Source organism: Hemitrygon akajei, chromosome 16 (genome assembly GCF_048418815.1).
Source record: "Hemitrygon akajei chromosome 16, sHemAka1.3, whole genome shotgun sequence".
In the NCBI taxonomy this organism is placed as follows: domain Eukaryota; kingdom Metazoa; phylum Chordata; class Chondrichthyes; order Myliobatiformes; family Dasyatidae; genus Hemitrygon; species Hemitrygon akajei.
Window position 1 is genome coordinate 63,066,859 of NC_133139.1, and position 16,891 is coordinate 63,083,749.

The 16,891-nt window shown below is 40.8% G+C and overlaps 1 protein-coding gene across 1 annotated transcript in view; it reads left to right on the plus strand.

Moving 5' to 3' along the window:
- stxbp2 (syntaxin binding protein 2) overlaps positions 1-16,286 on the plus strand; it is an 83,020-nt gene extending 66,734 nt beyond the window's left edge. Inside the window, exons 15-19 of the mRNA XM_073069017.1 lie at positions 1,249-1,355; positions 2,996-3,094; positions 4,047-4,132; positions 5,144-5,301; positions 12,795-16,286. Of these exons, the coding sequence (XP_072925118.1) occupies positions 1,249-1,355; positions 2,996-3,094; positions 4,047-4,132; positions 5,144-5,301; positions 12,795-12,874 (530 nt within the window). The 3' untranslated portion in view covers positions 12,875-16,286. The remainder of the gene's footprint in view (positions 1-1,248; positions 1,356-2,995; positions 3,095-4,046; positions 4,133-5,143; positions 5,302-12,794) is intronic.
- The last annotated feature ends 605 nt before the right edge of the window (positions 16,287-16,891 follow it).

A 16,891-nucleotide genomic window follows, 5' to 3' on the forward strand; every position in this document is an offset into this window, starting at 1 on the left:
CCCTTTAAAACCATTCACTTCAGGCAGATGGTGCTTGTCAGCTGTAGTTGACAACTCATCTAGGAGAAGGAAAACTCTGCTCTCAAACCTCCCTGCCTTATGGCTATGCCCACTCATGAGGAAAGCTTTGGGAGTAAACTCCAAGGAAAAATCTAGAGCTGGAATTTCTAAGGTAGTCCTACATTGAGTTCAAAGCTGACTGGCAACTCCTGTGATATCACTGGTGCCAAGCTATCAGTCTCTACCATTACTTTGGATTCATCAACTGCGTGGAGAGAGAGAGTGCTGGATGGGGACAGCTTGCTGTCCAAATGGTACTGTCCTAGCTGGTGTACTGGCTTGCATATCATATAGACAGTTAGGACGCAGCATCCATGGTCAACCTTGACCAACGGAGGGCCTCATTGCACTTCAGAGGAATCATTACTACTATTACACTCAGTTGACAAGATGGCACTTATTCAAAAGGTGTAATCCCTCCAAACTGCCCTCAAATCTTTGTACTCAGAGTAAAGTCTTGTTATAGAACCAAGGTAATAATGTTTCATAAATACAAGAGATTCTGAATATGCTGGAGATCTAAAGCAACACACACAAAACACTGGAGGAATTTGGCAAGTCAGGCATTGTGGGTAGGGGAGGGGGATGTCTGTCCATGGCTGTCTCTGCTGCCGTGATGAGGCCAAACTCAGGTTGAAGGAGCAACACCGCATATTCCATCAATGTATTCTCCAACCTGATGACATGAACATCGATTTCTCCAACTTGCATTAATTTGTCCTCCCTCCGTCCTTCTCTCTTGGTCCATTCCCCTTTTTGGTTACATTCTCACCTACCCACCGCTCGGTCCTTCCCTTTCTCCCATGGTTCACTGTCCTCTCCTATTAGAATCCTCTTTCAGCCCTTTACCTCTTCTAGCAATCACCTTCCAGCAGCTTTCTTAACAACCCTTCCCCCACACACCCTTTCCCCGTCACTTTGTATCACCTATCATCTGCCAGTCTTTCCCTTCTCTCCCCCCCCCCCCCCCACCCCCAACCACGCACCTTGTTCTGGCTTTTCCAGGCCTGATGAAGGGTCTTCTCAGCCCAAAATGTCAACTGTTTATTCCCCTGCATAGATGCTGTCTGACCTGCTGAGTTCCTCCAGCATTTTGTGTGTGTGTTGCTCAATAACGTTGTGTGTTAAGCCATAGTGGGTACTTAATTGTATAATTCCTGGAAGTGAACTTGGTCTTTGGTTTTTCAGGGATCACGGAGGAGAACATTGCCAAACTTGTACAGCATGCAAACATCCAGGAAGACAGCAGTATCATCCATAATATTCAGAAGCTAGATACTACCATCATAACTGAGGTATGTATTACCCAAATTGACTGTAGTTCAGTTTTGTTTCCAGTCATAGTTACAATGACTGGAAACAAAATCTAGCTACTTACCACAAATTAAATTCTTACTGTTTTTGTTCAATATGTTTTAGAAATATAATTAGGTGTGAGTTAACATTATCAAGTATAACTGATTTTTATTATTGTACTTATTGAAGTGATAATAGATATCATTGTCCAACTTTATACACATTCAGCTATATTTTGGGTACTTTTAGCTGTGTTTGCTAGTGTTGTGCTTCAAGATGAGACCTCTTCTGTTTTGTATTCGTATACATCAGGACATAATGCTGGAAACATTCAGCAGGCCAGGGAGCATCTGTGGAGAGAGAAATAGGAGTTCATAGCCTATTAAAAAGGACTTTGACGTGACATGGAACAGTACAGCACATACAGGCCCTTACAACATTGTGCTGACTTTTTAACCTACTCTAAAATCAACCTAGCCCTTCCCTCCCACTTAACATCCCATTTTTCCATTTACATCCATGTCCCTATCTAAGAGTCTTATTAAATGCCTCTATTGTACCTGCCTCTGCCACTACTGCTGGCAACACATTCAATGCACACACCACTGCGTATATATTTTTAAAAAACACCTCTGGCATCTGCCCCTATTCTTTCCTCTAATCTCCTTAAAATTATGTCCCCTTGGAAAAAGGCACAGGCTGTCCACTCTATCCTGTACCTCTATCAAGTCATTAGTCTGTGATGTTTCAGTTACTTATGGAAAATGGGGAAGAAGTAGATGATACATTGGGCAACTTTAGTTTGGAGAATACAGGAACAAGAACTAAGATTTCTCCTGGTAAGAGTGGAGATGAGTAATGCACAGGTCATCATTGATAGTGGAAAAGAATTTGGAGTTCTTAAACACAAGTGATTCTCTAGATACTGAAAATCCAGAGTAACACACACAATACTGGAGCAACTCAACAGGTCAGGGCGGAGTCTGTGGAGGAGAATAAGCCATCAGTGTTTCGGGCCAAGACCCTTTATCAGGACTGGAAAGACTGGGAGGGTGGGTAGGTGGTGGGAGAGGAAGGAGTACAAGCTGGCAGGTGATAGGTGAGACCAGGTGAGGGAGAAGATGAGTGGGTGGCAGAGGGGGTATGATGTGAGAAGCTGAGAGGTGATAAGTGGAAAAGGTAAAGGGCTGAAGAAGAAGTGATTTGATGGGAGGAGGTGCACCAGAGGGAAGTGACAGGCAGTTGAGAAGAAGAGAAGGAAGGGCTAAGAAGGAGTCAGAATGGGGAATAGAAAAGGGGAGAAATTACTGGAACACTGCATCTTTGCTTCATCAAGACTAGATACTGCAAAGTCTGATAAAGATCAAAAGAGTTAATTATTCTTCATTGATTTGGAAATGGAAAAGACTCCCTGGTTGGAGGAATGTAAATATGGTAACAATTCATGCATGTGTATTCTTTTCACTGTGAGCATACCTCTTCAGCAAGATAGAGACACTAGAAAGACTGCAAAATGGAGCAACACACAAAATGCTGAAAGGTCTCAGCACAATGATGTGTCTTTTTAGATATGTTTAAAAGATAGCAAATTTTGACCTGCTGAAATTAGATGATTATCTTTTTTAAATTTCATTTTCAGACTGGATCACCATCAAAGTCAAAAGTGGAAAGAAAAGTAAGAACAGAGTCAACGTACCAGCTCTCCAGGTGGACACCAGTCATTAGAGATATTATGGAGGTACGGTGACACTGGAGACTGCAGATGCTGCAGTCTGGAGCAAACAAAGCAAACTGCTGGGAGATCACAGGTAGCATTTGAAGGGGAAAGTGGACAGTTAATAATCTGGATCAGTTCCCTTTAACTGGACTAGAAGGGTATAGGAGAGTTGGCCAATATGAGGTGAGGGGAAGGGGTGGAGCAGATGCTGACCAGCAACAGGTGGATCCTGGTGATGAGGGGTGATGGGGAAATGAAGGAGGGAAGAGTAGAAATAGTGACTTCTTTCAGTCTAGATGAAGGGTATCAACCCAAAATGCCAACTTTCCATTTCCCTCTACAAATGCCATCTGACCCTCTGAGTTCCTCCAGCAATTTGTTCTCGCTTAGAGGTATGGTGAAATGAATGCTACAATCTACCTGACTTGCAATATAAAATGATCAGTATTTGTAATATCAGTACAAGCTTGTGCCACGTATCACAAAGAAGCAGAGGGTATATATCTTGTTCTAATAGATCAACTAGGCAAACAGGCTTTAAAATGTGAATTCTTAGAAATGTTGCAGTTGTAAAATTTTTGAATATACATGTCATCAAGAAAGATGCCACAGTTCATAATATCTATATGCTGGATATTGATCACCCTGATTAATATAGTTTACTTTGTATCTGAAAGAATATTAATCAGTCCAAATCTGATGTTTGCAGTGATGAATTTAAGCCACCACAATAGTCCTCTCTCCTAGGTCAGTCTTTCACGTTGTCTCCAGGTATACCCCCCCTTGGCGTATCCTTCCTCTCCTAGGAATGAGGTCTTTTGAGCTTCTGCTGGTTTTTCTGAAGCACTTTTTTTTTTAAACGGGATGGGGTTGCTAGTCCCGTGCCCAACCCTCCTTTTGTAGCTGGGTTTGGGATCGTTCATGAGAATCAGTCATTTGTGTACTTTTGTGTAATCACTTGTGGTTTTCACAGGATGCCACAGAGGAAAAGCTTTGCAAAAAGCAGTGGCCGTTTGTCTCAGACCCCACTCCAACAACTGCCACTCAGCCGGCAGTGAGGTATGTGATCAATACTGACATTAACTTATTGGGTGGAAATCACAAATCAGTGGTGGGATTTGGTGCACAGATTGACCAGTAAAGTACCTTTTTCTCCCCTACAAAGATACTGTGTGAATAATTTTATGTGTCTGTGAAGCTAACATAATGTAGAGTTGGATTTGTTAATCATAGACATGAAAGTATAATTGTCAGGAGTTCATATGTCAGCATTAGAACTTGTGCTGAAGTATTTAAATGGAAACCCAGCTGTCATGCTGCTAAAGCCCCCCATTTGTGTGTGGAGTGCAACATGCCATCTTATCCTGCCAGAACTGTATGCAGCTCCAGTCTTAACTAACAAGGTTGATAGTTTAAAAAAAAAGATCAGCTTTATTTGTCAAGTGTACATTAAAGTATACAGTGAGATGTGTCATTTGTATCAATGACCAACACAATCTGAGGATGTGCTGGGAGTGGGTGGGGGGCAGTCTGTAAGTGTCACCTACTTCTAGCACCTACTGACAGCTCACTAATCCATAGTGAGTTTGGAGTGTGGAAGGAGACCATATATGAAGAACTCCGTACAGACAATGGAGGAATAGAACCCAGTCCGTCAGTGCTGTAAAATGTTATACGAAGCACTACACTACTGTGCAGTCCTCATTTTTAACTGGCTTCAGTTGTTAATCCTAACTGCATGCCTTTGGAATGTGGAAGGACAACGTTCATAGGGAGAACGCATAAGTTCCGTACAGACTAGTGGAATCTAACCCAGATTGCTCATACTGTAGTGTTACACTGCTGTGCCGCCCTCACTTTTAATTGGCTTCAGTTGTACCAAGCACGTCACTGGACAGTTGAGTGTAGGCAATAAGTGCTGACCATGTGCCCACTGCCAGTTTGAAGGCTTAAATCTTGCATTCATGAAGCTTTAGATTCTGTGTGTGTATTTCACAGTTCTAAAGCAGTGCTTCCATTAATAGCATGTGAGGGATCCTTAACTAAAGTTAGTATTTCTTCCGCCTTCAGCGCCCGCTTTGGTCATTGGCATAAGAGCAAGACTCCAACAGAGTACAGAACCGGACCCCGACTTATTGTTTTTGTTATTGGAGGCATCGCCATGTCAGAGATGCGCTGTGCGTATGAAGTTACAAAGGCCACCGACAACAAATGGGAGGTGCTGATCGGTAAGTGTGGCACAGCTCTGTTTACTTTCCATACTGACTTCTGTCATCGCACTTCCTGGGAATGCTTTGTGCATTTGTCCAAATATTGTATCCCCTGACCTACTCTATCCAAATGACAGCTAATACTTGGAATGTTGGTGGGGTGGGAGAGTACTGTGGTTTCAGTTTATTCAAAAGTCGAGTTGAGTTTAATGTCATATGCATAAGTATGGTGAGGTACAGGTACAGTGCAAAAATGTGCAGCAGCATCACAGGCATTAAGGCACAGACAGCACACAGGACATAAGTTATATATGACAGTGAAGAGAGAAGAAGTCAGCAAAACAAAATCCCAATCGGAGGCAAGTCCATGGTAGTGCAAGAGGCATTCAGTAGTGTTCCATTGCTGAGGTAGAGTTAGGGTTGTGCAAACCTGATCATTATAGTGAAGTAGCTGCTCCTGAACCTGGTGGTGTGGGACTTCACGCTTCTGTACGTCTTGCTTGACAATAGCAATAAAAAGAATGCATGGTCCATTTGGTGATGCTTCCTTCTAAAACCAGCGCCTTTTGTTGATGCTGTCAATGGAGGGGAAGATTATGCCCCTGATAGATCTGGCTGTGTCCACTATTCTCTGTACTGTTGTTCATTAGAATTGCCGTACTAGGCCAGTCAAGACACATTCTACAGCGCATTTGTAGTGAGTCTCTGGTGAGGTACCTACTAATGTCAGGAACCCCTAGAGGATTGGGTCATGCCTGGAGTCTAGACCTCCGTCACTTATGGGAGCTTCCCAGCCCTGTCATGCCTATAACCCTGTTCCTCACCTTGGGCAGTATTAGTTCTGAATTTTTAAACCTCAATTCTGCAGTCAGGAATACTACCAATGGCTCCAAAATGGAAGGCTTTTTTGGTTTGGTGTTCTTTTCAGTATTTAAGATAGATCTATTGTTTTGTTGCTAGCAAAATATTCTTGCTGTCTAATTTGCTCTTGTAGTATAGGAAACCAAAGATCTAATTTGTGTTTAGAAAAGTCTCAAATATCATGATTATGACCAAGCTCAACAGTAATGCTAAACAGGGGATAAAGTATTGGCCAGGATGCCAGGGAGACTTGCCTGCTGTTTGAAATAATGCCATAGGATCAACAGCATCCATCTGATTGCAGTATGTTTCCATGTCTCATCTGAGAAACTCTTGCCAGTATGTATTCGGTTGCTAGCCATGGTTTTGTGCTCAAATATCTGCAGCAGCACTTTAACCACAAACTTCTTTTTGGGCAAGTGTGCTACTAACTGGAGCAACACACACAAAATGCTGGAAGAACTCTGCATCTAGTGAGGGATATGAACAGTGGATTTTTCAAGTCAAGATTCATCTTCGTTTCCCTCCATAGATGCTGCCTAATGTGCTGGGTTCGTCCAGCATTTTCTGCATGTTGCTGCAGATTTCCAGTATCTGCAGAATCTCCATTCAGTTTCTACATTCTGTGGATATGATTATGTTAAATAAACTGCATAAAATCAGTTCTTTTCAATGACGAGGCAAAGCAGAATAGCTTGTTAAACTGCTGCTTCACAGTTCAGTGCAAGTCTGCGGAGAAGAAGGTTCAACTTCCACTACCATCTATTCTGCTGGCAAACAGGCAGTCTCTGGAAATAAAATCAAAGTCCTCAGCAAGATTGCTGTACCAGAGGGACATCTGAGACTACTTCACAGAATCTTGGTTGTCCTCCGCCATTCCAGACGCAGTGATACAGCTTTATGATTCAATTCCAATATAGGACTGCTGAGCCTTTCAAAGGCAGAAAAAGTGGCGTGTGTTTTACAGTTAACTCCGTGTGGTACACGGATGTGGTTCTGTCCTCGTTGTGCTCTCCTGACTTGGAACATCTGGATAAACTGTCATCCATTTTACCTGCCATCGTCTTGGTAGTGGTGTATATTCCACCTTAGGCTCATATCAAACAGGCTCCAAACAAAATGAGCAATGTAGTCAACAAGTATGAAACAGCGCACCCTGATACTTTTTTCCATCATTTTTGGGACATTTTAACTAGGCTAGCTTGAAAAAGTCCCTAAATAATTATCACCGGCATATCACTTGTGGAACAAGAGGATCCCACACACTGGACCACTGTTATACTACCATCACAAACGCTTACTGTGCCATCCCATATCCACACTTTGGAAAGTCTGATCACCTAGCTGTACTTGTACTCCCTGAGTATAGGCAGCACCAGTAGAGAGGACCAAGAACGAATGAACAAGGGAGAAGAGGAGTGCTTACAGGACTGCTTTGAGTCAGCGGACTGGACAGTATTCGGGGATTAATCTTAGAGTCTGAATGGATGTGCCACAGTTGTCAGTGACTTCATTAAAACTTGTGTGGATGAGTGTGTGCCTATGGGAACATATATACATACATACCTGAATCAAAAGTCATAGATGAACTAAGAGAATCAGTTTGCTGTGGCATTCAACTCTGGTGATCCAGGACTATATATGAAGTACAGGTACAACTTGCGGAGGGCTATCTCAAGAGCAAAAGAACAATTCCATTTGAGGTTGGAGGCAAAATTGAATGCACGTCAACTCTGGTAGGGTTTGCAGGCTATTACTTCCTATAAAGTGAAACCTAACATGAATAGCTGTGATGCTTCACTCCCAGATGAGCTCAATGCCTTTTGTGCATGCTTTGAAAAGAAGAATAAAACTACAGCTATGAGGATCTCTGCAGCATCTGATGACCCTGTGATTAATGTTTCGGAAGCTGACATCAGAATGTTTTTCAGGAGGGTGAATCCTCGCAAGGTAGCAGAACCTGATGGTATACCTAGTAGGGCTCTGAAAACCTGTACCAACCAACTGGCGGGTGTGTTCAAAGATGTGTTCAATCTCTCATTGCTACAGTTGGAAGTTTCCACCTGCTTTAAAAGGGCAACAATCACGCCAGGGCCCAAGACGAGCAGGGTGTGCTGCCTTAACGAGTAGGCAGGAGCACTCACATCTACGGTGATGAAGTGCTTTGAGAGTTTGGTTATGCCTGGAATCAACTCCTGCTAAAGAAGAATCAGAACCCATTGCAATTTGTCTGTCACCACAACAGGTCTACAATGGATGCATGCCATTGGCACTTCCCACGACCTTGGATCACCTGAACGATACTAATACTTGTGTTAGGCTGCTGCTCATTGTGGAGTTTGCATGTTCTTGCTTGACTGTGTAGTTTCCTCCCGGGTGCTGCGGTTTCCTTGCACATCCTAGTAATGTGGATTGGTAGGTTAATTTGCTGCTGTTAATTAACAGTAGATTGGTGGAATATAGGAAGAGTAAAATGTGAGTGGTGTAATTGGGTTCTTGATGGTATGGACCCCTGTACCAGCACAAACACATTTTGCCAGAGGACCTGTTTCTGTGGTGTACAACTGATTTTATGACAGTCTTGTTCCAGGCACGTTGAAGATTTCACCTTCTCCATTCTACAAACTATTTAAAATGGGCTTGGCCATTAACCGTAGAATGTTATCTAAGCTATCCAAATTGAAAGCTGATATCACAAAATTCTGCAAAACTTTTTCTTCCCAAAATTTTTTATGCATAGTTTATTTTGTAATATGGTTGTTTTGATATCCACTTAATATTTGATTACACAAAAAATTTAATATTTGAGTTCACCAACTCTTTTAAATTCATTGAAAACCTGGAATAAACTGCATGAATAATTTCAGAACTTAAGAGACAACATCTCTGATTGAGAAGAGAAGTTTACTAGCTTGGACATTCAGAGTAAGATGGGAAGTTAGCTAGAACTTTTTCATGAAATGTTTTGTAAGAACATGTGCAATAACTGACGTACAATTGGGCAAGTGAGCCAATATCAGCTCATATTTGAAAAAGAATGGATTGAATATTGCAGCATGTATGATAAAAGGACTGGCTTTAGGCAAAGGTTAAACCGTCATCCGCAGTCTTTCTGAATGAAAGTTTTCCTGTGAGAAATTTTGATGAATCAGTTTATTGTTGTCATCTGTACTGAGATGTGAGAAGTATGTTTTGCACACCATTACAACTATGCATTGAACTACTACTGGGCACAACAATAATAGAATGCAAAACAGTATTACAGTTAGAGAAAGTACAGTACAGGCAGATGATGAGGTGCAAGGCCATATCAAAACATAAAAAGATAGGAGCAGGAATAGGCCATCTGCCAGTCGAGCCTGCTCCTCCATTCAGTAAGATCATGGCTGATCTGACCTTGGACTCATTTCCACCTACCTGCCTTTTCCAACATAACCTATAATTCCCCTAACATGCAAAAATCTATCCAACCTTATCTTAAATATATTTAGTGAGGTAAACTCCATTGCTTCATTGAGCAGAAAATTCCACAGATTCACCACACTTTGGGAAAAGAAGTTCCTCCTCATCGCCGTCCTAAATTTACTTCCACAAATCTTGAGGCTGTATCCCCTAGTTCTAGTCTCACCTATCAGTGGAAACAACTTTCTTGCCTCTATCTATCTATCCCTTTCATAATTTTATGTTTTCATAAGATCTCTAATCCTTGTGAATTCCAGCGAGTACAGTCGCCTGCAACTCAGTCTTTCCTCATAATGTAACCCTCATCTCTAGAATCAACCTGGTGAACCTCTTCTGCTCAGCTTCCAAAGCCAGTATATCCTTCCTCAAGTAAAGAGACCAGAAACTGCACACAGTACTCCAGGTGCGGCCTCACCAGTATCCAGAACAGTTGCAGCATAACCTCCCTGATGTTAAATTCAATCCCTCGAACAATGAAGGCCAACATTCCATTTGCTGCCTTAATAGACTGCTGCATCTGCAAGCAAACCTTTCGAGATTCATGCACAAGTACTCCTAACTCCTTCTGCATAGCAGCATGCTGTAATCTTTTACCATTTAAATAATAATCTGATCTTCTATTTTCCCTTCCAAAGTGGATGACCTCGCATTTCCCAACATTGTACACCATCTGCCAGACCCTTGCCCACTCACTTTATCTATATCCCTCTGCAGACTCTCCGTATTCCCTGCACAATTTGCTTTTCCACTCAATTTAGTGTCATCGGCAAACTTAGATACACTACATTCAGCCCCCTCTTAATGTATATCGTGTACAGTTGCGGGCCTAGTACCGATGCCTGCAGCACACCGCTCACCACTGATTGCCAACTAGGGAAACACCCACATATCCCAACTCTCTGCTTTCTATTGGTTAACCAATTCTCTAGCCACGCTAATGCATTACCCGCAACTCTATGCATCTTATCTTATGGATGTCTTTTATGTGGCACCTTATGGAACACTTTCTGGAAACCCAAGTAAATAACATCCATCTTGTCCCCTCTATCCATTGTGGTTGTTATATCTTCAAAGAACTGAAACAGGACCTGCCTTTGCTGAATCCTTGCTTCATCTGTCTGATGGATCCATTTCTTTCCAGATGCCTCACTATTTCTTTAATGATAGCTTCAAGCATTTTCCCAACTACGGATGTTAAACTAACTGGCTTATAGTTACTGGCCTTTTGCCTAATCCTTTTTTTGAAGTGGTGTGACATTCACCACCTTCCAATTCGTTGGGACCTGTCTAGCATCCAGAGAATTTTGGTAAATTATCACCAAAGCCTCAACTATAATCTCTGCCATTTATTTCAGTACCCTGGGATGCATTCCATCAGGACCAGGGGACTTGTCTATCTTTAGGCTCACAATTTTGCTCAACACTACTCTTTAGTGGTAATTATTGTATCGAGGTCCTTACCTCCCATTGCATCTGTATCATTTCTCTTCGGCATGTTAGACATGTCCTCCACACCGTGAAAATCAACTCAGAATAGTCATTCAACACCTCAGCTGCTTCCTCATTACCCAATATCAATTCCCCCTTCTTGTCCTCCAAGGGACCTACATTCACTTTGGCCACTTTTTTCCACTTTATATAATTATAAAAACTTGTACTATCCATTTATACATTTTGTGCTAGTTTATTTTCATAATATATCTTCCCTTTATTGCTCGCTTAGTGGTTCTTTCCCCAATCTTCCCCTTTCCCACTACTCTTGGTGACTTTGTACACATAACCTTTGGGCTTGATGCCTTCCTTTATTTCTTTAGTTATCCATGGCTGCCTCTTCCATACCTTATTCTCCTTTCATTTAACTGGAATTTATTTCTGTTGAGCACCGTGAAAGATCTCTTTGAAAGTCTTCCTGTGTTCCGCAACCATCCCACCATATAGCCTGTGTTCCCAACCTACCCTATCCAACTCCTCCCTCGTACCATTATTGTCTCCTTTGTTTAGGCATTATACACTGGTTTTAGTTCGAACTATGCACCTTCCATTTGTTTGACGTACTCAAGCATACTCTGATCATTCTTTTCCAAGATATCAAGGTAGATTGTGAGGTCAAGAGTTCATCTTGTCATACAAGGAGATCATTCAATAGTCTTTTAACAGTGAATAGAAGCTATCAGAATTAGGTTCACTATCATTGACATATGTTGTGATTTTTTTTAATGGTAGTAGTACAATACAATACATAACGTATACTATAAATTCCAATAAGAAATATAAGCAGTATATAGTGAGGTAGTAACTGGGTTCATGCACTATTCCAAAATCTGATGGCGCAGAGAAAGAAGCAGTTGTTCCTAAAAAATTGAGTGTGTGTTTTCAGGCTCCTGTATCTCCTCAGTTAAGTCCTGGATGGTGGGAGTCCTTAATGTTGGATGCTGCCTTTTTGAAGATTCAAGGTTAAACTCTTCTTTGTTTCCAGCCAAATACAGGTATAGATTATAACCAATGTTTCGATGGCAGATATAGATTATAACTAATGTTTTGATGACAGGTTTCAATTATAAATGTTGTTTATAATTGATACCTCTACCCAGCTGGAAGCCCAAGAAGAATTTATTCGTCAAGTGCACCAGAAAAGCACTAGATCCTTTTTTAGCTTCAAGATTGTTTCATGAAATTTCCAGTGCACATATAAAGAAGAATGAAATAATTAAAGTGGTGCTGTATTTGCAGAGCTTAAGATAACCTCTATGGTGGGGAGGCTAGTGCCCATGATGGAGATGGCTGCGTTACAACCTCTGCAGATTTTTCTGATCTTGTGCATTAGTGCCTTCATACCAGGTGGTGATACAACCAGTCGAAAAGCTCTCCACAGTACAGCTGCACAAATTTGAGAGTCTCTGGTGATGTGCCAAATATTCTCAAACTCTTAATGAAATATAACTGCTAGGGTGCTTGAGCCTAGTGGTACATCATTTCAGGTTTTTGTAACTTCTGCCAGATTGGAGGGAGGGTTGAGGGTGGAGGAGGAAGTGAGGAAAGAATATCCAGGATGGTTAATGCCTTTGATTATACAGTCTGCTTTACCAAGGCAACAAGTTTGATCTTTCACTTGAGGCTCGGTCACTTTTTAAAAAAAAATTTTGATCAATAGCAGAACAACATTCTCTTTTTTTTTGTCTCCACTGTAGGTTCCACTCACATACTCACTCCGGAAAAATTCCTGAGCAGTCTGAAGGATTTAGATAAGCCTTTGGAGACCCAGAGCTGAAACAACTGTTGGATATTCCTGTCCCTTCAACAGCTCGTAGTTTTCTGACTGTAATTAAACTTGCAGGAAAGTGGAAGTGACTCTAAGTCAACTGATTATATGTTAAGCTCACAGAGATAAATGTAATTATTTATTTATCCTTCAACTGAAGTTTACAGTTGTATCCTTAATTGTCGCACGTGGTTACTGTCACTCCTAATTCACTTGCTATTTTGTGAACTTCCCATCAGTTCTTCCTCTTTCACTCCCCACTTCCCACAATTTCTCCATTTCTGTGCCACTTGGATTGCAATTCATTACATGCTGCCAGTTCTCAATCACCTTGTACACACTCATCTTGGAATAAAGGTTGGTTTGTGTGTGTGTATTTTTTCCAATAACTGGCAGGATAACCTTTAGGTTATGGTATTACGCAAGTCAGCGAGCTCTTTATTTTGTTGCCTAACATGGCCACGTGCTCTGTGTGAGTTGTAAGGAGTCCTATAACTGTCCCGTGGCAAGGAGTGCAGATGGGCCCTTGATATTTCCATCCTTGCCCATGGTTGGCATAACTGGCTCTTCCTCCCACTTATCATTCGCTCTGCCCTTCTGTTTGTTTCTGCTGTCAGAACCCCTTCCTCCATCACCCCACCACATACTTTTCACCAGCAGATTATTCCAAAGAACTGTGGCTCACCCTGATAAAGATGAAATGAGGGTGAAATTGACTCTAAGCAGTGGGAAGACCCAGAAGCTGCATAGGGAGGAATAAGGTGAACTACTAATTTGTGAAGGGGTTCGATTTGTAAGCTCAACCAAAGCTCATAAGCAACTTGCTTTCTAGTTAGTTGTTTTAGTTCTGTTCCCAATGAGGTTAAAAAGCCTTTCTTAACGTATACTGTAACTGCAGAGAGTGCCTTCGTACCAACAGGAATCACTTTCTGAGAATTTTTACTGCACTTTGCATAACTTGTAAACTGGAATTGGGGATCAAATCATAAAAGATTATATATTTGTATTGCATTGCATAATATTTTGCCTTGCCTCTTTTCTTGCATTGTGTGAACAAGGGATTAATTTTGTATATTTAATTATTTACATTCCATAAATCCATGAAGTATTTCTACATGCATTTGATCTCACCCTTAGAATACCAACAGTAAAGCCATCCCATTGTCGCTTTTTATAGGCATTAGGCATGTATTAATCTGTTTAACATTTATTAAACTATATATATTTAATAAAACAAATAAGGAAAATCAAATTTAGGACATTTATTTTAAGATCAGTGGGGCAGACGTTAAATTTGAACATCACAATTGCAATAAACACATTTAATCTGAGACCAAATATAAAGTATTGCAGATTATATATACACATTTTATATCCATAAAATTTTCCATTGCCAGTAATCTTCCTTTAAATTAACATCCTGTAGGATAATCTCCGATTGATGACAGGTTGCCTATGCTTTATTTAGCAGACACTGTATTTTGATTGTCCTCTTCCTTTTGTACTGGTTCCTTCATTATCTTGGCCATCGTATACAAATCTATTGAGGGCACTTGAAGGAAGGAAGGGGTTAATGTTCATTTACTCTGAATTAACCGAATTTGAGCTTCTGGGTTTTTGTTTTGCAACCCTCGCCTTCTTTGCCCCTAGCACCAACAAAGCTAAGTAGCTTATGTCAGATAATGTCATGAACCTACATCTATCACAGGATAGCAACCTGCATTACAGATTTTGGCACACTGCACAGTGTTTCATTGATGTAAACTAAGAGATGTCGAATTGATTTATCTAAATTATTTAACCTCATTTGTATCCAAAGATATTTTCATAGCATTTATCATAAACACTTAATACCTCAAAGATAAATTATGAATGAAGTTTTTATTAGAATGAGTATTTCCTTAAGGGCATATTTTAAATTTATTTGATAGTAAATTTACTAGAGAATGTTTCACAGAATTATTTTCTTTATCCCAGCCTAAAAGTTGAATCCATGTTTCTGAGCCTGCAGTTGTTTTATGTTCGGTCCAGCTGTATGTAGTGAGTGTAGTCTTATTGTCCCCTGACCAGGACACAGCTCCAAGCTGCAACAAACGTGTTGCTGGATTTCACAACTAAGGGAATGTTGTTATATTTGCAGCACAAAGCTAGTTTGCAAAGGGCTTCCAAGAATTCCCAGCTCTTTGGGGCATTGATAAGGTGAGGTCTCTGGTCAAGGTGGGGTCTACCTAATAGCATGTGTTCACTTTTGGAAGCTTTATTGCACTAACTAAACACATTGCGGTTTCTCTGTAAATAAGTTCATTTGCTTAATATTGTAAATGGGATGTTTTTTTTCCCCAAGTTTGTAAATTTGATCTAAAGCTATACAGAGTTTAATTCATTTGTCTACATTGAGAATTTCTTTAATGACATGTAGATGGTTTAGATAGATCCTCCAGGCTATAGATAACATAGCAGTCTAGCATTTGTCTAAACTATTCCACAGGATAGCTAGCATGCTAATTTTCAAGCTCTTGTCTTTATCCACGTGTTCATAATTTGTGTCCATCTTAATTGCAATGAATGCTTGAACTCCCCTGACTCTACAGTTTTGAGAGGAGCATTTAAAGGAATGATACTTGATCGTTCAGAATGCTCTGAAACATCTAATCTGTTCTACATTGAACCAAAAATATCTATAGCACAGCTGGTTTCTACATGGTCAACTTCTTAAATCTTTCAAAGGCCATCTGGTCAAATCTGTGACTGGCTAAATGTGATGAACATTTTTTTGGTTTCTTTTGGTAAGAGTTTGGCTTCCAATCTAAGATCAGTAGCTGCAGACTACACATACTTGTGGCTTTATTTTCTTTAAGGCATGCTACATTAGTATTGTGCTCCAAATGGTGCCATCATTTAGATGTTTTGTTCCCTTTCCTCACCTCCTCCAAAACTCTGTCACATCACTTAGGCTTCATTAGATCTCCAGGTTTTTTCTGGTGCTGTACACAATATAACAAGTCTTCATATTGTTCAGCTCTTGAACCTGGGCTTCCTTCAGCAATCAGCTGGGGCCTCTCATTCTTTGTGAAAGTGGAGGGAGGATGTGGGAGGGGTTTGGTGTGGCTAGGGAGGAGTGTTGCTATAATCACAAGTTCACCCCTGTCATTTAAAGCCCACATACCTTAAATAGGAAGGGGACTAATTAATTCCATCCTCCGCCAGGTAATATGCTTGTAGACAAGCTCAGTGGAGTTGATCACAGTGTGTACACAATTTATCTGGATAGCAAAAGTGATGTAAATATTTCATCTTTGGTAGTAATAGCCAGAATACCTTTTGTATGTGCATTTAATAATTACAGACCTACTTGTGTGGTTTATGTTCTGTGTGTGTATAATCTGCAAAAGAAGCAATAAATGTATCATTTTGTTATTGACTTGAATTTGGTTTAACAAAACGCAAAGAATGCATGACCTTGGGCAAATTGAAACACCCTTGCAATGTCAGTGTTCTTAAATGGAAATGCACAAGCTGATTGAGATGCAGACAACAGTTAAATGCTTTGTGAAACACACAAAATGCTGAAGAAACTCAGCTGGTCAGGCAGCATCTATGGAAAGGAATAGTCAACATTACAGGCCAAGGACCTTCATGAGGACTGGAAAGGAAGGGGAAGAAGCCAGAATAAGAAGGTGGGGAGAGGGGAAAGAGCACAAGTTAGAAGGTGATAAGGATATTCAGGTGAGTGGGTGGGGTAATGAGATGAAGTGAGAAGCTGGAAAGTGACAGGTGGAAAAGGTAAAGGGCTAAAGAATTCTGATAGAAGAGATCAGTGGACCATGGGAGAAAGGGAAGAAGGAGGGGAACCAGAGGAAGGTGATTGGTGGGTAAAAAGAAAGAAGTAAGAGGAGCCAAAATGGGGAATGATAAGAAAAGAGAAGGGGATGGGAAGAAGTTACCAGAAGTTAGAGAAATTGATATTCAAAGCTAAATACTTTGGCTTGTTGAGAAAAAATTGCATTTGTGTATAACATACTGTCT